We start from the raw sequence: 21,315 nt of genomic DNA on the forward strand, positions 1-21,315 counted from the left end.
GGGCCGGGCAGCGCGGGCTCCGGGCGCAGTGTGTGTGCAGCGAGTGCGGGGGCCGCTCCCCGGGCCAGCATCTGTGCGGAGAGGGGGTGGGGGGTGTCGGGAGTTCTCCAGGAAGCTGCTGCCCCAGGAACAGAGGCGTGCGTTCATTGCAAGCCTGTGCCGGGCCGACGGTGCGTTTCCATGTCTGTGACCCATGTGGCGTGGGCTGTCGCTTCCTGCAGCTCAGCTCCCGACCCTGTACGACTTCCACTTCGATCCCGCCCAGAAGAGGTGGGTCCCGTGGAGCAAGCTGGTCCCCGAGTACGTGCACTCCCGCGAGAAGAGGTTCATCGAGATCCTGGGTGAGTGAGAGCCCGGCCCTGTCCCGTGGCTCCGCCCCCTGGCGTGTCCGTGACGCTCCCCCTGGGATGTCCCGTGTCCCGCAGTTCACACGGTGGACACCACCCGCACGGCCTGGATGCTGGAGCGCCTGGTCAGGATTAAGCATCCCGTTCTTTTGGTCGGCGAGTCTGGCACCTCGAAGACGGCCACCACCCAGAACTTCCTCAAAAACCTGAGCGAAGAGACCAACGTGAGTGGTACTGTGTCACAATCCAGCTCGGGGGCGGCTACGTGGCAGCGCCTTCACAGCGGCCGCGTGGGGACGGAGGGTCGGGCTCGCTCACACCCCGCGCATGCAGCACGGGCTGTCGAGCTCCACGATGTCACGGGGCGCAGAAGGGATGCTCACAGCCAGAGCTGCAGGTTGGGGGGTCAGGCCCAGGGAGGCTGCGTTCAGAGCCCCCTCTGCTGCGCCCCCCGCTGGGACTTGGCCTCTGGGCTCACGAGCCAACAGGCACCTGTGCGCAGGGTCGCTGCCAGGGCGGGTGTGCGCGTGCACTCGGGCGCCTGGGTCGGACGGTGTATCTGAGGCCGTGGTCCTCCGGTCCGGCAGCGTCGCCTGAGCACTGCTCCGTCCACCCAGAGCCGCCGCGTCGGGAGGTCTGAGGATGGGCCGTCACAAGCCCGCTAGGTGACTGATGCCTTAAGCCCGGGGACCCATCAGTGGACTCACAGCGATTCTCCGAGAAGCACGAAGGCCCTGGCCACTCGGGGACCTGGGGCCGCCGTCCCCCTCCTCTCGGCAGTTAGGCCCTAGGATGGCGCCAGTGCTTGCGCGTGGCCTCGTGGCCTGTAGCCTGAGACGCAGGCAGGGAGGCGCCTCCGCGTGCACACCGCGTTGTCACGTTGCCACTGCCTCTGCGTGTCCTCCCGGTGCGCCGCCCTGTGAGCTCCCAGCACCGCGGAGGGCGGGCCTCGGAGATTCAGGGCTCCTTGGAGGTCGCCCAGCAGGGCCGAGACCCGCCACGTGGTCCCCGCGGCTCACAGGCGGCAGCTCGTTGCTGCCTCTGCAGCCTGTCGAGAGGGAAGTGGATGCCGTGCGGACGCACTGGGGTAGGAAGGCAGGTCCCATCCTGAGCCGTCTGTGAGGGACGGTGGCTTCTGGGCAGACGTTTACGGTTTGGGACGCTCTCTTCCTGTTTCAGATTGTGCTGATGGTCAACTTCTCTTCCCGCACCACCTCCCTGGACATCCAGAGAAACTTAGAAGCCAACGTGGAAAAACGCACCAAGGACACCTACGGGCCCCCCATGGGAAAGCGCCTGCTGGTGTTCATGGACGACATGAATATGCCCAAGGTCATGGGGTTCACGAGGCGGGGAGGGGGCAGGGCCGTGCGCTGGTGTGTGTGTGTGTGTGCGCGCGCGCGCGCGTGCACGCGCGGTGAGAGCGCGTGTGGTCAGACCTGTCTCATTCTGCGTGTGCACGGCACAGGGCTGGGGAGCGAGCGGGGGAGACCCCCTGGCTGCTCTTCTTAGAGGGGCTTGTCCTCAGGGACGGGGTTCCTCGGCTCCTCAGGAGTAGCGCAGCGCGAGGCGGCCTCTGCGCCCCATCTAGCGTGTGTGTGAGCAGGTGTTTCCGAATGAGCTGTGCTTTCGGTCCCAGCACTGTCCTCGGCCCCACATACACGAAGCTATGGCAGGCACGCCCCAAGAAGCCTCTGGATTTCCCAGGGGCGGGAGCTCGAGCCTGAGAAGGGCAAAGCTGCTTAGTCCTGGGCTTTACGTTTATATCACTTAGACAGCACCATCCTTCCTGAACGTCTGCCTCCCAGAGGACTCTGTTCAAAGCAGGGTTCATCCATCTGTCCACGCACCTGTCCATCCTCCCATCAAACCATCTGTCCACGCACCTGTCCATCCTCCCATCAGCCCATCTGTCCATGCATCTGCCCATCCTCCCATCAACCCATCTGTCCACGCACCTGTCCATCCTCCCATCAACCCATCTGTCCACGCACCTGTCCATCCTCCCATCAACCCATCTGTCCACGCACCTGTCCATCCTCCCATCAGCCCATCTGTCCACGCACCTGTCCATCCTCCCATCAACCCATCTGTCCACGCATCTGTCCATCCTCCCAACAACCCATCTGTCCACGCATCTGTCCATCCTCCCAACAATCCATCTGTCCATGCATCTGTCCATCCTCCCAACAACCCATCTGTCCACGCATCTGTCCATCCTTCCATCAACCCATCTGTCCACGCATCTGTCCATCCTCCCATCAACCCATCTGTCCACGCACCTGTCCATCCTCCCATCAGCCCATCTGTCCATGCATCTGCCCATCCTCCCATCAACCCATCTGTCCATCCTCCCAACAATCCATCTGTCCACGCACCTGTCCATCCTCCCAACAACCCATCTGTCCACCCATCTGTCCATCCTCCCAACAATCCATCTGTCCACGCATCTGTCCATCCTCCCATCAACCCATCTGTCCACACATCTGTGCTCTGTGAACCTGCTTATGCATCTACCCATTAGCCATCCATCCGTCCATGCACCCACCCACATGCCCGCTCACCCATTCCTCTGTCACGCATCCGTCTGCCCCTCTATGCATGCATCCGTCCACCATGTTTCTCCGCCCATCCATTCAATCAACATGTTTACTGAGCAGCGCCTGTGGCTCGGTGCTGCGCAGCGAGGAGCACCCCCTGTGCGGCCCCGCCCCAGGGCCGGGTCTCGGGGGCCCCGTGGCGAATGCCTCTGCAGTTGCAGACCGGGGAAGCCTTGAGGCTGCACGCGTGCGCGGGTCAAGGCGAAGGCGCCGTCGCTGTCTCCTCTACGAGCGCAGGTGGACGAGTATGGCACGCAGCAGCCCATCGCCTTGCTGAAGCTGCTGCTGGAGAAGGGCTTCCTGTACGACCGCGGGAAGGAGCTCAACTGCAAGAGCATCCGCGACCTCGGCTTCATCGCCGCCATGGGCAAGGCGGGGGGCGGCCGCAACGAGGTGGACCCGAGGTTCCTCTCGCTGTTCAGCGTCTTCAACGTGCCGTTCCCCTCCGAGGCGTCCCTGCACCTCATCTACTTCTCCATCCTGCAAGGCCACACCTCGGTAACGGCTGTCGGCGCCCTCGAACTAACGAGGGTCCGTGTGGGGCAGGCGTGGGGCGACGTGTGCACTCGGCCCTCGGCACGATGCCGGCCGCCACGGTGCTCCTCGGCGCCTGTGGACACGTTTTTCTTTCTTTCAAACCCAGGAGGGAAACGAGTGTGATCCAGCCCCAATCATGTTCACCCTTTTACCCGGGCACCCCCCAAACAATAGGCTTTTAGGAAGAAAGGCCCAGAGGCCGAAGCGCCTCGGCCCTGGGATTGGGTTGTGGCTTGAGTGACAGCAGCGAAGCGCCGGGCGCGGTGCTGGGGCCGCCCCCACGCTGCGCTGCACGTGCCCTGAGCCTCCTGGGCGCCCTCACCTGGGGCAGGGCACGTGGCACCACCGCCCTGGCCTGTGGGGGAGGAGGGGACGCGTGCTGTGTGGCCAGTGCCTGGCACAGAGCAGATGCCGATGGATACGCCACTGCTGCTGTTCTGCTGACTGCCGGGCCCCCACGGGTGCAGCCCATCCGTGTAACCATGGCCTTCTGGAGGGGGCCCACACTCAGCGCCAGGCGGGAGAGGCAAATCTGAGGGACGGCCGGGGGCTCAGCGGGACCGGTGGGCACCGGCCATTCATGCCCTGCCGAAGGCACTTGCTTTCAAACCTGCGCGGTCTGCACGGTGACACCCAGCCTGAGGGTGGCTCCCACCGTGCGGACGTGGCAGTCAGAGTGACGGGCGGCAGAGCAGACCAGGGCCGGGTTCTCTGTGATAACTTATCTCCTCTTAAGTCACGGTGAGACTCACGGCACGTAAGATCCGTTCTGTGAACCATTTGCACGTACGTCACTCAGCGGCATTTAGTCCACTCACAGTGGTTTCCACCACCCTCACTCCTCGTGCCAGGATATCCCCCCCCCCCCCCCCCGCGGCCTCCCGCCCCGGCAGCCCCCGCCTGCTCGGCGTGTCTGTGGGCCTCCCCAGTCGGGGCGTTTCCTGTAAGGGGTCCTACACTCCGGCCTCGGTGGCTGGCTTCTCCCTCGGCACCGTGTGCTCATCACCCGCCCGGTGCGCCTGGCGGCTCCGTTCCTGTTCGCGGCTGAGCGCGTTCCATCATGCGGACTCTGGCCGTCCACCGTTGACGGCCTTTCCCGCCTTCCAGGTGTTCCACGAGAGCATCGTCGCCGTGAGCGACAGGCTGACTCGCTGCACGCTGCAGCTCTACACGGACATCGTGCAGGACCTGCCGCCCACCCCGTCCAAGTTCCACTACATCTTCAACCTGCGCGACCTCTCGCGCGTCTTCCACGGGCTGGTCCTCACCAACCCTGAGCGGTGAGTCGCGGCCCTCACCAGCCCGTGTCGCCGCAGGGGCTCTTCTGTTCCTTTAAGACGAGCACTCGGCGCACCGAGGGTCTCCAGGGCCTTGTTCACCTCACGCCCCGCTGCCTCGTCCGCCCTGGGGTTGAAGGCGGAGGGACGGGGCAGAGGGTGGCGGGACGGTGCGTCCCGGGCCGGACCGCGCTGCTGCCCTATCATTCTCAGTCCCCACGTCTGCACTTGCCCGTGTGTTCCTCTCGCTCCTGCCCCGGAATTGTTGGCAGTTAAAATGGGTGAACTGTGCGTCTGTGGGAGCAGCAAGCACACAGGATGGGAGCTGGGCACACACGTGTTCTCTGTCAAGCTAGACTGGTCTGTGTGTTTCTTTTCTCCATTTTTATTTTGTGTATTTCTTTGTGTGCGTGTATATTTGCATCAGTGAACACTTCACGTGGATTTGCAAGCAGAGTCACATCATGAATCCACATCTTATAAACGGATTAAGACTTCCCACCAGCCCAGACCGACTCGGTGCCCTCGAGGGGTTCAGACTGGCAGCTTGGAGGGGGCAGCTCCAGGCATTTGGGGTGGTGTGAGGGCTCTTTGCCAGAAACCAGAGGAAGTCCGGGTCCGGGTCCGGGCGGGACGGAGCTGGCTCTGAGGAGGAGGCGCTGCCGGTGCCCGGTGCCGGTTTTAGGTCCGTGTCCCAGCCAGCGGAGCCATCAGGCGCACATCCCGTGCCACACGTGTCCTTAGAGACAGCGCCCTTCTCTGCCTCCCGGAGGGTGCGCTGTGGACACCACTTTATGGTCTTCACAGGGAACGTGTTGGCTTCCATTAAGCCCCATTTCCGTGAGCCCAGCGGGCGGGGTGGGGGCGGCCCACGGAGGGACTGTCCTTGTCCGCACCCAGGAACCCACCTGGAACAGGAGCATCAGCCGCGTCTCCGATGCCTCGCGGCTGATGGCGTCCCTTCCATCGCAGGTTCCAGACGGTGGCCCAGATGGTGAGAGTCTGGAGGAACGAGTGTCTGCGGGTCTTCCACGACCGGCTGATCAACGAGGACGACAAGGAGCTGGTCCGTGCGCAGAGCCACGCAGATGCCCCGGCCCGCGGGTCCCGGGTGGGGGGAGGCAAGCGTGGCGTGGCGGGGCGGGGGCAGCAAACGCGTGTATTGCCATGTAGTGAAGAGACACTGAAGACAGAGGGCGGCGTCGAGGAGGGGGGCGAGCAGCGCCTTGCCGCTGGGAATGGGCCCCGTGACCCAGGTTGAGCTCCCCCGCAGTGCGGGCGCACGGGTGGGGTTCGGGTCGTCACTGGCCCCTGTCGCAGGTGCAAGAGTACATAGCAGACCTGGTCACGGAGTACTTCAAGGACGACGTGGAGGTGGTGATGAGGGACCCCATCCTGTTCGGGGACTTCCGCATGGCGCTGCACGAGGAGGAGGAGCGCATTTACGAAGACATCCAGGACTACGAGGCGGCCAAGGCCCTGTTCCAGGTGCGGGCGGGCGGTGTCTCCTCCGGCGGTTTCCGCGTCCTGGGGTGTGTGGGAATGACCGAGGAGTGTGTGAAACGCAGACCCCTGGGCTCACCCTGAGAGTCCCTCCATCGAGCCTGGGAGGGTCCTGGGTGCCGGTGCACCGCCAGGTTTGGGAGCCACGCTCCCGAGTGGAGCCTTGCAGCCAGCGTGGGCTCAGCCACCGGCCGGCGACGGAAGCCTCCATCGTGAATGCGGGGCTCAGGCCCCTAAACCCACGTGACTTCACTCTTCAACCCCTGCTGGCACCGAGAGGAGTCTCCCCTCCACGCTCAGTCCCTCCTGGACACCAGGAGGGAGCCCGCGCCTAACCCCCGAATGGTCCCCGCAGGAGATCCTGGAGGAGTACAACGAGAGCAACACGCGGATGGACCTGGTGCTCTTCGACGACGCCCTGGAGCACCTGACGCGCGTGCACCGCATCATCCGCCTGGACCGCGGCCACGCGCTGCTGGTGGGCGTCGGCGGCTCCGGGAAGCAGTCCCTGGCCAGGCTGGCCGCCTTCACGGCCGGCTACGAGGTGCGCGCCCCCGGCCCGGCCGTCTGCGTGGGAGGAGCTGGCTTCTCGGTCGGTTCTGTGCACGCCTCCGCCACCGGCCAGGCACGCGGGAGCTCACTGCGCACGCACGTCAGGGCTGTCGGGTGCCGCTCCCCCGCCCTTCACTGCTCGCTCGTCCTCGGCCTCCTTCCTGGCCTCCTCGTTTCTTGCTTTCCTTTCCTCCCTGTCACTCAGCTCGCTCATTTTACAACCGAAGGTCTCTTTCCCACCCCGTCCTCCACACTCAGAGCCCGCGTGGACAGCACCCCCCCCCCCCCCCCCCCCCCGCCGTGTGCAGGCTCAGAGTGCGGTCTGGTTTGTGTGACAAAGGATGAGACGGTTTTTTGACCCGAGTTTCTCACTCAGTCGTCTGTGTGAAACGGCCTGGTCACCTGGTGGGCCTGGCTCGTCCGTCCCTCACCGATGGCGCTCGCCCTGGCAGTCCAGTCCCTGCAGACGCGCGAGTTCTGTGTCACGGAGCCGCCCCCCCCCCACCCCCCATGCTCGCGGTCTCACGCAGCGCCCTGCTCCGTGCCGGCAGGTGTTTGAGATCCTCCTGAGCCGCGGCTACTCTGAGAGCAACTTCCGGGAAGACCTGAAGAACCTCTACCTGAGGCTGGGCATCGAGAACAAGACGACCATCTTCCTGTTCACGGACGCGCACGTGGTGGAGGAGGGCTTCCTGGAGCTCATCAACAACATGCTCACCTCAGGTGCGGCTCCCCGGGGGCCGGCCTTCGGGCGCTCGCCGCTTGTGGGGGCGGGGTGTGACTGTGCGGCCGGAGCACGACAGCCCCCCCCCCCCCCCCGCCATAAGTCGTGACATATTGTCAGTGTCTCTCAGGGGAAATTGCCCCCAGATGAGAGCCCTGCTCTGATGCTCGTGCTCACCCTCCAGGTAAGCAGGAGGCATTTGTCGTTCCCATTTCACAGGTGAGGAGACTGAGGCTCGAAGGGGTGAGCCTGGGGCCTCAGAGTTGCTGTTTGGGCTTTTCCTGGGGCCCTGGGAAACCCCTGTCCTCGTCCCCAGGCATGGTGCCCGCGCTCTTCGGCGAAGAGGAGAAGGAGTCCATCCTCGGTCAGATCGGCCAGGAGGCGCTGAAGCAGGGCGTGGGCCCGGCCAAGGAGTCCGTGTGGCAGTACTTCGTGAACAAGAGCGCCAACAACCTGCACATCGTCCTGGGCATGTCGCCTGTGGGGGACACCCTGAGGACCTGGTGCCGGAACTTCCCAGGTGCGCCCGCCTGAACGTGCAGATCCCTGCGCCCCCTCAGCAGGCATGTGCCTCGGGGAGCGACGCACGACTTGAGGCTCCACCTGCAAGGGAAACACGCGTGTCGTAGGTTGGGGTTTGGACTGTGCAGTGTGGGGCCGGCAGGCGCCGCCTGTGCGTGTTGTCCCCGGGGGTGCCGTCCTCTGGCAGCAGGACAGGCTCACAGTCCCAGGGCGAGGCCCGGGTGCGCTCGGCAGCACTTCCTGCTGCCTCCCCGGTGCCAGGACCGGGCCAGCCGGTGGCGGTGCAGTGCCCTCGGCACGCTGGGTTGTCAGCGCTGGGCTGGCAGGTACACCCCCGCGAGAGGCCAGGGGCTGCCGACATCCTAGTGCCCAGACTGCCCCTCGGGTCAGCAGCGCTGGGCCTGAGCAACCCGCTGCTGCTGCGTGATCTCGGACACGCGTTCGTTGGGAACGGAAGCTGTGTCAGTGTTGAGCGTCCGGGTTGCACAGCCACCCTGTTTCTCTGCTCTCCAGGTCTGGTGAATAACACTGGCATCGACTGGTTCATGCCCTGGCCGCCCCAGGCCCTGCACGCGGTCGCCAAGTCATTTCTAGGTGAGTGGCAGCTCGGACGGGGACCACATTAGTGGAATAACAAAGCAGTCTGTCATCGCTTTCTTCTAACACACTGTGGACCAGTAGTTTTATTGCTAGCTTTACCCAGTGGCTGGATAAGTTTCTATTGAACGAGTACAAAAAACGTTTCACATAGATGTTAAAGGCACGCCTTAAAATTAAATACCCATTGCATTTTGAAGTTATTTATTACATGTTCTTATAAGCCAATATCTTTTTAAAGTATGATACTTTGTAAAACACTGTGTAATACGAAGCAGGAATTCTCATGATCCATCCGAAATGTGTTAAAATATATTTTTATTGATTTCAGAGAGGAAGGGAGAAGGAGAGAGAGAGAGAGAAACATCCATGATGAGAGAGAATCACGGATCGGTTGCCTCCTGTACACCCTACACTGGGGATCGAGCCTGAAACCCGGGCCTGTGCTCTGACCAGGAATCAAACCATGACCTCCTGGTTCATAGGTCAACACTCAACCACTGAGCCTTCATTCTTTCTAAACATCAATGGAAAAATATCCTCGGGAGAGGATTAACAACTGGGAGTAAAGACATAAAGTGCACCTGGTAAACGCATAGTCAGTAAATAACTCCCCCTGTCGTGAGGAGTGCCGGTCTGGGGGAGGGGCCAGGAGGGGAGGAGGCTTGTCCGCGTTCTCAGCATTTCGGCGTGTGGAGCAGCCCCGTGGCCCAGAGGGGCCACCAGCAAGTGACAATGCTCTTGTTTTTTACTGGCTCAAAATTTTATATCACTTTTTTGGTGTAAAATATATATAACATAAAGTTTGTCTTTTTAACTATTTTTACATACACAGCTCAGTGGCATTAAGTACATTCACATTGTTGTGCCGCCACCACCACCCACAGCTGGGGGCCCATTCAGAACCTGTTCCCGTCCTCCCCCTCCCCCAGTTCCCGGTCACCGCCAGCCTGCGTTCTGTCTCTGCGAATGTGCCTGTTGTAGATGTTCCATGTAAGTCCAGGCACACGACGCTGGTCCCTCTGTCTGCTTGCGTGTAGCATGCTTTCGGGCACGCCTTCCTCTTCAGGCTGACTGACGTTCCATTGCGTGGATGGACCACATTCTCACCCACCGTCCGTGGATGGACTGGGTCACTTCCGCTCTGGCTGCTGGGACTCACGCTGCTGTGAACGTCAGCGTCCGAGAACCTGCTTGTGTCGGATGTCACTCCTCTGGGGGACGCAGCCCGGAGCGGAATTGCTGGGTCCCGTGGGAATTCTTAACTTTTCAAGGAACTGCTCTTGTCCTTTCGAGAGGAGGCACGTTTTCTGTCCCTCCCTCTTTAGGGCCTAATACGATGATCCCAGAAGAACATATAGAAGATCTGGTGGAACACGTGGTTCTGGTCCACGGATCCGTGGGTGAATTCAGCAAACAGTTTCTGCAGAAGTTGAGGCGCAGCAACTACGTAACTCCCAAGAACTACCTTGACTTCATTAACACGTACTCGAAATTGCTGGATGAGAAAACTCAGTATAACATAGGTGAGCCTGGGAGCGGGTGGCTACAGGCATGTCACTGACGATGATCCAGACCCCGACCCTGTCTGAGCGGTGCTTCTGAGTGAGGTCAGGCGCGCGCAGGCCGAGGCGGAGCGAGACCCGGCTGGGTGTTGCTCTCCAGGGGCTCCTGTGTGGGCAGGGCCTGCACGCCGTACTTTCCCTTCGGGTGGGGCTGTGAGATGCTCAGCCCTTAGCGCCCCTGCACTGCGGAGACCGGGCAGCAGCAGCGCTCTGTTCGGATGCTTTTAGTTTCTAATTTATTTCTTACTGAACAGGACGAGCCTAAGACACCCAAAGGTAGCCATGCATTGTGCAAAGGTTACAGAGTCAGAGCCAGGGAGGGAAATTTACAATCGCTCCTAGCATCTTTGCGTAGAGGCCATCTCTACCTGAATTCTGGTTTAAGTCCTTTCGTACTTTCTTTGTTGGGAAATGCTTTTTTAAAAATGCTGCGACTCTTGGCCAGACCTAGGGCTGTTTTCAGAAATATGTTCATCTTGGCTGATGCCAACACCTCTGGCCGTGGAGGTGCCGAGCGATGCTTGCCATTTCATGAGGAGGCTGTTTCCCGGTGAGCCCAGGCCGGCCCGGCGCCGCGAGGCCACTGGCGTGCCGGCCCGGGTGCTGGGAGCAGCCGCCTGGCTGCTGGAGGCCGCTCTCTCTGCAGCTCAGTGCAAACGGCTGGAGGGCGGGCTGGACAAGCTGAAGGAGGCCTCCATCCAGCTGGACGAGCTGAACAGGAAGCTGGCCGAGCAGAAGATCGTGCTGGCCGAGAAGTCCACCGCCTGCGAGGCCCTGCTGGACGAGATCGTCACCAACACGGCCATCGGTGAGTGCGGCCCCCACAGCAGGCCGGCCCCCTCCAGGGCCCTGGGGGCTGCAGGGCTGGGCATTGATCGGTCATAGATGCATCCCCCACCTCTGCCCGTCGTCACATGACCTCTTCCCTCCGTCTCTGCGCCCTCGGGGCCTTCTACCAGGACACAGCAGTGGGAGTAGGGCCCACTGTCACCTCAGGTTAACTGAGCACCTCGACAAAGACACTCGTCCACAGAAGGCGGCATTCTGAGCTTCTGGGTGGGCGTGCATCTGGGGGGAACATCATTCCACCCGTGTACCTCCTGTGGGCCTGGGAGGTGCTGTGTGCTGGGGAGGGAACCACCCAGCCAGCCGCCAGGGAGCTGTGAGGCCAGGCCTGACGGTGCCATGAAGCAGGCACAGAGCGAGGAGCCGGGAGCAGCGGGCAGGCCACGGGGGGGAGTGGCTTTGGAGCTGGGCCTGAATGCACATGGGAACGGGGTGATGAAAAGGCAGAGAGGCCCCAGCGAGCCGGAGACAGGGCGGGCAGCCTGGTGCCCGCGGGCACCGGGCAGGCAGGCCGGGGCTGTCACGTGGGCTGGAGCGGTGGGACGTGGCCGGGAGGTCAGCCAGAGCAGCAGTCCTGGTTGGAGACCGGCGTCCCGGGAGCACACCTCCCCCGGTGGCCCAGCAGCGACCCTGAAGGGCTGCCGCTGCTCGGCTCGGAAGCAGGGGCCCGTCCCCCACACCCAGCCGCCTCTCGCCTGCCCCCAGCGGAGGAAAAGAAGAAGCTGGCGGAGGAGAAGGCCATGGACATCGAGGAGCAGAACAAGATCATCGCGGTGGAGAAGGCCGAGGCCGAGACGGCCCTCGCCGAGGTCATGCCCATCCTGGAGGCCGCCAAGCTGGAGCTGCAGAAGCTGGACAAGTCGGACGTGACCGAGATCCGGTACCGCAGGCGCCTCCCGCTGGGCTCTCCCCGTCACTCCCGGAGGCAGCGCGGTTGTGGCGGCGGAGCTCGCGCGGCCCACGGAGGGGATGGTCTTCATCTGGAGAGGAGGGGGGGGGGAGGCGCGGTGGCTTGCCCCAGGCCCCCCAGCTGGTGGGGAGCAGGGCCTGCTGGCCTTGAACCCAGGCTGACTGCCACGGGGCCACTGGGCTGTGGGGGGAGCTGTGTGAGTCGGCCCTCTCGTGGGAACGGGCTCAGGGCGGGCAGCACCCGCTGGAACAGACGGCAGAGCGGCCCCCGGGGGCCCCGGGCGATGCCAGGGGGGCTGTCCAAAGGGCGAGGCCCCAGACCTGCCCTCGGAGAAGCTCGCCCCGGAGCCCACGTGCCGCTGGGTCGTGGCTTCCTCTGCCCCACGCGCCGCCGCTCCGAGGCCCGGCTCCAGGTGCGCATGTGCCGGGACCCTCGTTGAGGCCGCGTGCTCGCCCCCCCCTTGTCCGCCAGGTCCTTCGCGAAGCCCCCGAAGCAGGTGCAGACGGTGTGCGAGTGCATCCTCATCATGAAGGGCTACAAGGAGCTCAACTGGAAAACCGCCAAGGGCATGATGTCCGACCCCAACTTCCTGCGCTCGCTCATGGAGATCGACTTCGACTCCATCACGCAGGGCCAAGTGAAGAACATCCGCAGTGCGTGAGCGTGGGGGGACGGGCCGGGCTCGCCCTTCACCTGGCCCCTCAGTCTCAGGGGCCGGGGTGGAGAGCCAGGAGGGGGCTTGTCGCAGGCAGGGTGGCCCGTGGCCCTGCGGATGGAGGGGGTGGTTCTGGAGGCAGATGGCGGCGCTGTCCCGTGAAGCAGGAGGGGGTGCTCTGGCTCCCCGGACAGGACCGTCTCCTGGCACTCGGGCCAGTGCCACCTTCTGTGCCTGCCCCACAGGCCTGGTGGTGCCGGAGGCGGCCTAACCCCTGACTTCTCTTGCGCCTCTTGCCGCATGAGGTCTCCTGCGGGTCCCTGGGGGGAGGGTGCGGAGGCGGACAGCACCACCCACGGCCAGCCCCTCGGCTTCACACAGTGCCCACCCCCGCAGCCTGACCCCTGGCCCCCAGGCCTGAGCCCGGGGGGGGGGCAGTCTTTGCTAAGACGGCATGAGTGCCTGGCACCACTGCTCACCCCAACACTGGCTCAGCACTTGGTCACACAGCGCTCGTCTGCAGCCGCTTAAACACAAACCAAAGGAAACAAAGGCTGCCGACCCCAGACCCCAGGCGCCTCTCCCCCGGCACCGGTGGGATGAGCGGTTACTCCGCGGGTGAGGGAGCGGGTAGAGGCCGCCGTGACCCCTGATGGCCTGCGAACCCGTTAGCTCCCTGCTCTAGGCCACCTTGGCGCCCAGCGGCGAGTCCCCGGGTCACGGGATGTTCTGCCCGCCACTCCTCTTACACGTCCTCTTACATAGAGCTCGTTTAGGGTGGACCCACCCTGCTGCCCGTGGGCCTGGGCCCCGCGCACGGTGACCGAGGAGAGAGGCACCGGTCACAGCCTTGTCCTCGGGCAAGTCCTTTCCCGTCACCGAGCCATTGCGCCTCTGACCTTCAGGTCTCCTGAAGACGCTCAACACCACAATCGAGGAGATGGAAGCCGTGAGCAAAGCAGGCCTGGGGATGCTGAAGTTTGTCGAGGCCGTAATGGGCTACTGCGACGTGTTCAAAGAAATCAAGCCCAAGAGAGAGAAGGTGCCGCCCGTCTGTGAGGCGCAGACACTGCCCTGCGGGCCCCTGGGAGTCAGAGTTCCTGCGCCCGCTGCTTTGCTGGGAGAGTTCCGGCACGGGTCTGGTTTTTGAGCCCCATAAACATTTCTCCCCAATAAACAAACCACAGCTCTCGTTTAGGGCTCATGGCCACGGACAGAAACTGTCCTAAAGATTTCCTGATTTCGCGTGAAGAGAGCAGGATGAGATTGAAGGTTGTTGTCGAGGGCAGCGGTCGCCAACCGGTGGTCCGTGCGGCCCGGACGGCTGGGACCGCGGGTCCGGGAGAGCGGGCTTCTCCCCCCGCGTGCTGCGGACGTTGGCGGGCAGTTGCTCGTCATGGGGGCTGCCCTGTGCTGCTCAGCAGCCTCCCTGGCCTCGATGCCACGGTCCCTGTCCCACTTCCCACTGCGACTGTCCCGTAGGTGGCCAGGCTGGAGCGGAACTTCTTCCTCACGAAGCGGGAGCTGGAGAAGATCCAGAACGAGCTGGCGGCGATCCAGAGAGAGCTGGAAGCCCTGGGGGCCAAGTACGAGGCGGCCATCCTGGAGAAGCAGAAGCTGCAGGAGGAGGCGGAGATCATGGAGCGCCGGCTCATCGCCGCCGACAAGCTCATCTCGGGGCTGGGCTCGGAGAACATCAGGTCGGCGGGCGTCTGCGTTCCCATCTGGAAACCGGGGGAGAGTGATTTGGCCCTCGCTGGTGTGGCTCAGTGGGTAGATAGGGCGTCAGCCCAAGGAATGAAGGGTCCCGGGTTCGATTCTGGTAGAGGGCACGTACCTGGGTTTGCGGACTCGACCCCTGGCCCTGGTCCGGGCACGTGTGGGAGGCAACCAATCCATGTGTCTCTCTCACATCGTTGTTTCTCTCTGTGACCCCGTTAGCAGTGGGTCCAGCTGGTTCTTCTAGAATGTTCTTTAGAGGGTGCAGGAAGGTGCCTGCTCACCGCAGCGCCCTCCTGCACCAGGTGGCTGAGGGACCTGGACGAGCTGATGCACCGGCGCGTCCGGCTGCTGGGCGACTGCCTGCTGTGCGCAGCCTTCCTGAGCTACGAGGGCGCCTTCACCTGGGAGTTCCGCAACGAGATGGTCAACCAGGTCTGGCAGCGGGACATCACGGAGCGGAAGATCCCCCTGAGCTTCCCTTTCCGCCTGGAGAGCCTGCTCACGGACGACGTGGAGATCAGCAGGTGTGAGCCCGCGCCCGGACCCTGAGGAGGGTCCAGCGGTCTCGGGACTGTGGATTGTTCTGGAAAGCCGACCCTACCACCCTAGTCCTTGGTTCAAACTTGGGAAGAGAAATGGATTTCCCTGCCGCTGTCCCTTCCAGGTGGGGCTCCCAGGGACTGCCCCCCGATGAGCTGTCCGTCCAGAACGGCATCCTCACCACGCGGGCCAGCCGCTTCCCCCTCTGCATCGACCCCCAGCAGCAGGCGCTCAGCTGGATAAAGAGGAAAGAGGAGAAAAACAACCTGCGGGTACGGCCGGGCCTCCGCCGTCCTCCGCCCGCTCTGCCTCAGGGCTCAGCCCTGTGCCCCTCCCGGCATCCCTGGCCCCCAGCAACGCGCCCAGCGGAATGCCCGGCCTTGGCCCCTGCGCGGCCCCCAAGCCGTGCTGAGTCAGGAAGGGGGGTGAAGCCCGCCGTTGCTCTGCTCTGCGCGGTGCCCTCGGGCTGTGAGCGCTGAGGGCCCGTCGCTGCCTTCGGAGGCTGCACTTCACCCCTCAGACGGACAGCCCGGGGCTGGGTGCGCTCACAGAGCTGTGCAACCACCACCAGAGTCCTTCTCGCCCCAAAAGGAACGCTGTGTCCTGAGCACTGTCCTCCTCCCCCAATTCGTCCATCCCCCGGCCTCTGGCAGCCTCTAGCAGATTCCCCATCCCTGCGGTTCCTGCCCCCGGATCTTCCACGTGAGGGGGTCACAGTCGTTGGCCTTGTGTGTCCGGCTTCTCCCTCAGCACCCTGGTCCCCCCCACTGGCAGGGGCCATGGCTGCGCAGCGCCTACTGTGGCCCGCACCACGTGCACCCAGCGCCACGGATGCACGGAGGGTGTGGCCACTGGTTGGCTGTTGTGAACAGTGCGGCTGAGAACACCCGTGCTCCGGCTTTTGGGGGGTTTGTGGCCATGTTTTCATGCTGCCTGGGACCCAGCCACTTCGCTGAAATCATCAAACCCATGATTCTGAGTTTCCCCTTTTCCTTATTGTTTCCGGCCTTGCTCCCTGGTCTGTACCTGCTGTATTGCAAGGCCACCCCCCCTGGTCCCTGATGGGAGGCCGGGCTGACCCTTGGCACCTGCCTCCCCGCCCTCCAGGTGGCCTCCTTCAACGACCCCGACTTCCTCAAGCAGCTGGAGATGTCCATCAAGTACGGCACGCCCTTCCTCTTCCACGACGTGGATGAGTACATCGACCCCGTGATCGACAACGTCCTGGAGAAGAACATCAAGGTCTCCCAGGGCCGGCAGTTCATCATCCTGGGCGACAAGGAAGTGGACTACGACTCAAACTTCCGGCTCTACCTCACCACCAAGCTGGCCAACCCCAGATACACCCCGTCCGTGTTCGGGAAGGCCATGGTGATCAACTACACCGGTGAGGGCCCAGGGCCGCGGGCCGCGCAGCTGGTTGCCGGGGAGACCCCACCTGAGACCAGGCCTGCCCAGGCCCGCGTTTCCTTCAGTGCCCCTCGTCCTTCTCATAGTCACATCTTTTAGAAACATACAGATTTCTATTGGTTTCCGAGAGGAAGGGAGAGGGGAGAGGAACGTCAGGGATGAGAGAATCACTCATCGGCTGCCTCCGGCACGCCTGTCGGGGGGACAGAGCAGTGAGGCGCTCGTGTCCCCCACCCACAGTCACTCTGAAAGGCCTGGAGGACCAGCTGCTGAGCGTGCTGGTGGCCTTCGAGAGGCACGAGCTGGAGGAGCAGCGGGAGCACCTCATCCAGGAGACGAGCGAGAACAAGAATCTGCTGAAGGACCTGGAGGACTCGCTGCTGCGGGAGCTGGCCACGTCCACGGGCAACATGCTGGACAACGTGGAGCTGGTGCAGACCCTGGAGGAGACCAAGTCCAAGGCCACAGAGGTGCGCCGCTCGGAGCGCACCGCGTCGGGCTCGTGTCCCGGGCCTGGAGTCGGGGCTTTGGGTGGGAGGGCGTCAACCTGTGCTCTCATCGGACTCGGGCTTTGCGTCTCCTGCGGGTTTGCCTGATGAGAAATGGCCCCCTGGGGGGGGCGCTATGGGAGAGGGTGTCCTAAAGGTGTCCCAGGCCCTGTGCGTTAGGTCAGCCTCGCCCCTGAGAGTGATGGGAAACCCAGCCCTCCTCATGACGCTGGCAGGGCGTTTATCAGCTTAGAAGACAGAAAGGTCCATGGCGGCTTCAGGCGGGGCTGGATCCAGGACGCCAGGCCCTTCATCCAGACTCACCTTCTTCCATTTCTGGGCCGGGCCTTCTGCGGCTGGCTTTGTTCTCTGCCTCCCCGGGAGCCACGCTCCCTGTGGCCTCCGGTCTGGCTCGTGTCCATTCAGGTCAGGTCCCGGGGGAGTGTGGGACTCTCCCTGTCCCCGTCCCGAAGGTCGCATGCCCAGCGAACCATCCACGGCCCGGGGAAGCATTGCATGGTGGGTCCTGGAGTTGGGGTGCAGCCCCGTGAGGAATGAGGTAGGGTGCTGCGGGTCTCCAGGTGGAATGCGGGCTGTGGGGAGAAGGTGCTGGGCCCTGTGAGCACCCATGGGTCATTTTGGTTTTTTCTTTTTGCTGCCTCTCCCCCTGCCCCCTCTGCCTCCTGGTGCATAGTCCCCTGGGTGAGGGGTGTGAGTGTCCTGTCTCCTGGCAACCTGCACCTTCCCGTGTGAGTGTCCTGTCTCCTGGCAACCTGCACCTTCCCGTGTGAGTGTCCTGTCTCCTGGCAACCTGCACCTTCCCGTGTGAGTGTCCTGTCTCCTGGCAACCTGCACCTTCCCGTGTGAGTGTCCTGTCTCCTGGCAACCTGCACCTTCCCGTGTGAGTGTCCTGTCTCCTGGCAACCTGCACCTCCCCACAGGTGTCGGAGAAGCTCAAGCTGGCGGAGAAGACGGCCTTGGACATCGACCGGCTGCGGGACGGCTACCGGCCAGCGGCGCGGCGGGGCGCCATCCTGTTCTTCGTGCTGTCGGAGATGGCGCTGGTGACCACCATGTACCAGTACTCCCTGAGCGCCTTCCTCGACGTCTTCGGGCTGTCGCTCAAGAAGTCGCTGCCCGACTCCATCCTCATGAAGCGGCTCAGGAACATCATGGACACGCTGACCTTCAACATCTACAACTACGGCTGCACAGGTGCGCCCCCCGGCCAGGGCCGCCGTGCTCCGGCCGGGGTCCTCGTCCTGTCCCGACGTCGGGTGACGCGGGGCCCCGGGCACAGCTCCTGTGGAGGTCCTGGGCGCAGGGCTGCTGCTGCCCGTGATCCGGGAGGGGACAGTCAGCCCGGGCCGGGGCAGGAAAAAGGTTGCGGACGATGCTTGTTCCTGTGGCGCTCAGGTAGGGAGCGCCCTCTCACACATGCCAAGTGCAGTTCAGATCACAGACTGCCTGGGACGCTTTCCCCCAGGAACGCATTCCTTCTGTTAAAAGAACCTAGGATGTAGCCTCCTCCTTAGGAGGGGCTGGGGGGTGTACCTCCTCTACCGCAGAGCCCCGCCCCCCCGGCAACAGGCCCCCCCACTTCCATAGGCAGTATTAGAACAGTCACACATACGGCGTCACATGTGAATCGAGCCCGTGTCTTCTGTCCTCGGTCATGGACCTCCCACGCAGGGAGGGCTCAGTGCACCGTCCGGGCTCTGTCACGTGGAAGCCCGCTGTGTGCCAGAAACTCGATCTTAGAAATGACTCTTTAAAACTTACTTAAATTCTTTATTGTTTAAGGTATTAATATGTCTCCTTTTCCCCCCATTGACCTCTCCCCAGCCGCTCCCACCCCCAGCACATGCCCTCCCCGCCTTCTGTCTGTGTCCATCGGTCAGGCTAATATGCATGCATACAAGTCCTTTGGTTGCTCTCTAACCCCCCGCCTTCTCTCTGAGGTTGGACGGTCTGTCCAGTGTTACCTTGTCTCCGGCTCTATTTTTGTTCATCAGTTTATGTTGATCATTATATCCCACAAAAGAGTGAGATCATGTGATATTTATCTACCTCCGACTGGCTTATTTCGCTTAGCATCATGCTCTCCAGGCCCATCCGTGCTGTTGCAAATGGTAGGAGTTCCTTCCTCTTTACGGCAGCGTGGTCTTCACCGGGCAGGTGCACCACGTTCTCTAATCCCCTCCCCTGCGGGGGCCACTGGCTGTTCCACAGCTTAGCTGTAAGCGGTGCTGCGAGAACGCAGGTGCATGTGTTTAGAAACGGCTTTAACGTCGGGATCCACCTTGTTTCTCCTCAGGGCTGTTTGAGAGGCACAAGTTACTCTTCTCTTTCAACATGACGATCAAGATAGAGCAGGCGGAGGGGAGGGTCCCCCAGGAGGAGCTCGAGTTCTTCCTGAAAGGTACCGTGGGCCTTGACCACTCACGCGCATGCGGACCTGTGCACCCACAGCGGCGGCGCCCACGTCCGCCTGGAGCGGGCTTCCGGCCGCGCGTGGTGATGTTTCAGTTCCAGGTTGACCGTTCCAGCCTAGAAATGGCTCTGGGCTGACGGAGCCCCCGTCTCGGCCTGAGGCGGCCCTGAGGGAGCACAGGGAGCCCGCGCCCCTCTTCCCGGTGGGCTGCCCCCAGAGGGAGGCCCAGGGCAGAGCCGCCCTGGTGCGGCGGCTGACGCTTCTCCCGGTGGCGATAGGAAACATCTCCCTGGAGAAGAACAAGCGGAAAAAGCCCTGTGCGTGGCTGCCCGACCAGGGCTGGGAGGACATCATGCTCCTGTCGGAGCTGTTCGCGGACGACTTCGGGAGTCTCCCCGACGACGTGGAGCAGAACCCTGCTGTCTGGCAGGAGGTGAGCCCGCCCCTTCCCCGCCCCCCTACCCCCCACGCCCGTCTCCAGACTTACCCGCAGCCCTGCTCTGGGGACGGAGACACTCCGTGAGGGGCCCATTCAGATCTAACCTGCGCCCTCTGCTCCCCGATGGAATGCTTCTTCGTGCAGTTCAGCCAGCTCGTCCGTCCGTCCGTCCGTCCATCGTCTGTCCTTATGCCCGCCCGCCTGCCCCACCCACCCCTCAGGCATCCAGGCAATACCCCCGCGCAGCTCCGTGGCCCACCTTGATGGGCACTGGGACCGGGGTGACTGAGACGCAGACCTGGCCTCCCTGAAGGGAGGGAGGAACAGGCAGCTCGGAGGAGCGGTGGCCTTGACGTTCTTTCCAGCCCGTGTGGGGAGCCACGCTGTGGCGCACACGGCTACGTCCGTGCGCTGCCCCCGTGGCGACACTCCGGGCTCCACGTGACGGGGTCTCCCCTTCCAGTGGTACGACCTGGACTCGCTGGAGCAGTTCCCCTTCCCCATGGGCTACGACAGCAGCATCACCCCCTTCCAGAAGCTGCTCATCCTGCGCTGCTTCCGCGTGGACCGCGTCTACCGCGCCGTGACCGACTACGTGACGGTCACCATGGGGGAGAAGTGAGTCTGCGGGGCCCCCCGCACCCTCGGGCGGGCGGCCAGGGGGGCCGGCTGCGGGAGAACCTCACAGCGCCCGCTTTGAGCGTAATGATCGCCACGCAGGACCGCGCTCCGCTAGCGAAACGCCGTGTGCGAGACGCACTGTTGTTACCAAGGAAACCAGCGGCGCGAGGGGGGTGTGCACAGGCACGGGTCCTCACACGAGGCGGGCGGTGCCGAGAGCCTGGGTGATGTCCCCGGTGGTGGACACGGGGCGGTGCGCCGGTCAGGCAGGAGCCCCTAACGCTGGAGCGGCCCGCCCCAGGTACGTGCAGCCCCCGATGATCAGCTTCGAGGCCATCTTCGAGCAGAGCACCCCGAACTCGCCCATCGTGTTCATCCTGAGCCCCGGCTCCGACCCCGCCAGCGACCTCATGAAGTTGGCCGAGCACACTGGCTTTGGGGGGAACCGCCTCAAGTTCCTCGCCATGGGGCAGGGCCAGGAGAAGGTACTCAGCTGGAGGGAGGGGTCAGTCTGCTGGAAGCCAGTTGGGCCACTCGACATGTGCTCGAGGCGCTTCTGGCCTGCACAGCCGAGAGCATGTGCTCCAACAGGGGCAGGGCTGGGGCTCCAGTTAGGGCTCCGGTTAGGGCTAGGGCTACGGTTAGGGCTAGGGCTAGGGTTAGGATTAGGGTTAGAGCTAGAGCTATGGTTAGGGTCAGGTGGGGCTGGGGCCAGGGCCAGGATGAGGTGAGGGCGAGAGCAGTGTGGCCTGGTCCCAGCGTGCTGCAGGCAGTGACAGCGTGTGGTCAGTGCGTGCTGCTCCTTTCAATGCCTTTCACAGTCCCTCCTCCTCATCCCCACAGCTCCCCTGCGGGTCTCGGTGTCATTGCCCGTGGCTGGGCTGGTGACTTGGTCAGGAGCGGGTGCCGATGTCGGCTGTGGGATCTTCTGGGCCAAGGGGCTCTGGGCGGGGACCTGCCCACGGGACAGGGGCTGGGAGGAACCCCACGAGATGGGGTTCCGCCTCTGCTGGTGCTGGGGGCTGG

The 21,315-nt window shown here is 63.3% G+C and overlaps 1 protein-coding gene across 1 annotated transcript in view; it reads left to right on the plus strand.

Moving 5' to 3' along the window:
* Positions 1-21,315, plus strand: part of DNAH10 (dynein axonemal heavy chain 10) — a 56,569-nt gene that overhangs the window by 28,831 nt on the left and 6,423 nt on the right. Inside the window, exons 38-63 of the mRNA XM_079762385.1 lie at positions 222-341; positions 426-571; positions 1,527-1,679; positions 3,185-3,445; positions 4,592-4,764; positions 5,734-5,827; positions 6,082-6,249; positions 6,620-6,808; positions 7,368-7,539; positions 7,857-8,060; positions 8,576-8,656; positions 9,988-10,185; positions 10,871-11,032; positions 11,776-11,950; positions 12,452-12,633; positions 13,541-13,677; positions 14,118-14,335; positions 14,660-14,881; positions 15,022-15,169; positions 16,005-16,284; positions 16,548-16,777; positions 17,737-18,010; positions 19,113-19,217; positions 19,508-19,662; positions 20,132-20,286; positions 20,591-20,774. Coding sequence (XP_079618511.1) covers positions 222-341; positions 426-571; positions 1,527-1,679; positions 3,185-3,445; positions 4,592-4,764; positions 5,734-5,827; positions 6,082-6,249; positions 6,620-6,808; positions 7,368-7,539; positions 7,857-8,060; positions 8,576-8,656; positions 9,988-10,185; positions 10,871-11,032; positions 11,776-11,950; positions 12,452-12,633; positions 13,541-13,677; positions 14,118-14,335; positions 14,660-14,881; positions 15,022-15,169; positions 16,005-16,284; positions 16,548-16,777; positions 17,737-18,010; positions 19,113-19,217; positions 19,508-19,662; positions 20,132-20,286; positions 20,591-20,774 — 4,586 coding nt within the window. The remainder of the gene's footprint in view (positions 1-221; positions 342-425; positions 572-1,526; positions 1,680-3,184; positions 3,446-4,591; positions 4,765-5,733; positions 5,828-6,081; positions 6,250-6,619; positions 6,809-7,367; positions 7,540-7,856; positions 8,061-8,575; positions 8,657-9,987; positions 10,186-10,870; positions 11,033-11,775; positions 11,951-12,451; positions 12,634-13,540; positions 13,678-14,117; positions 14,336-14,659; positions 14,882-15,021; positions 15,170-16,004; positions 16,285-16,547; positions 16,778-17,736; positions 18,011-19,112; positions 19,218-19,507; positions 19,663-20,131; positions 20,287-20,590; positions 20,775-21,315) is intronic.

Source organism: Cnephaeus nilssonii (assembly GCF_951640355.1).
Source record: "Cnephaeus nilssonii genome assembly, chromosome: 22".
NCBI classification, from domain to species: Eukaryota; Metazoa; Chordata; class Mammalia; order Chiroptera; family Vespertilionidae; genus Cnephaeus; species Cnephaeus nilssonii.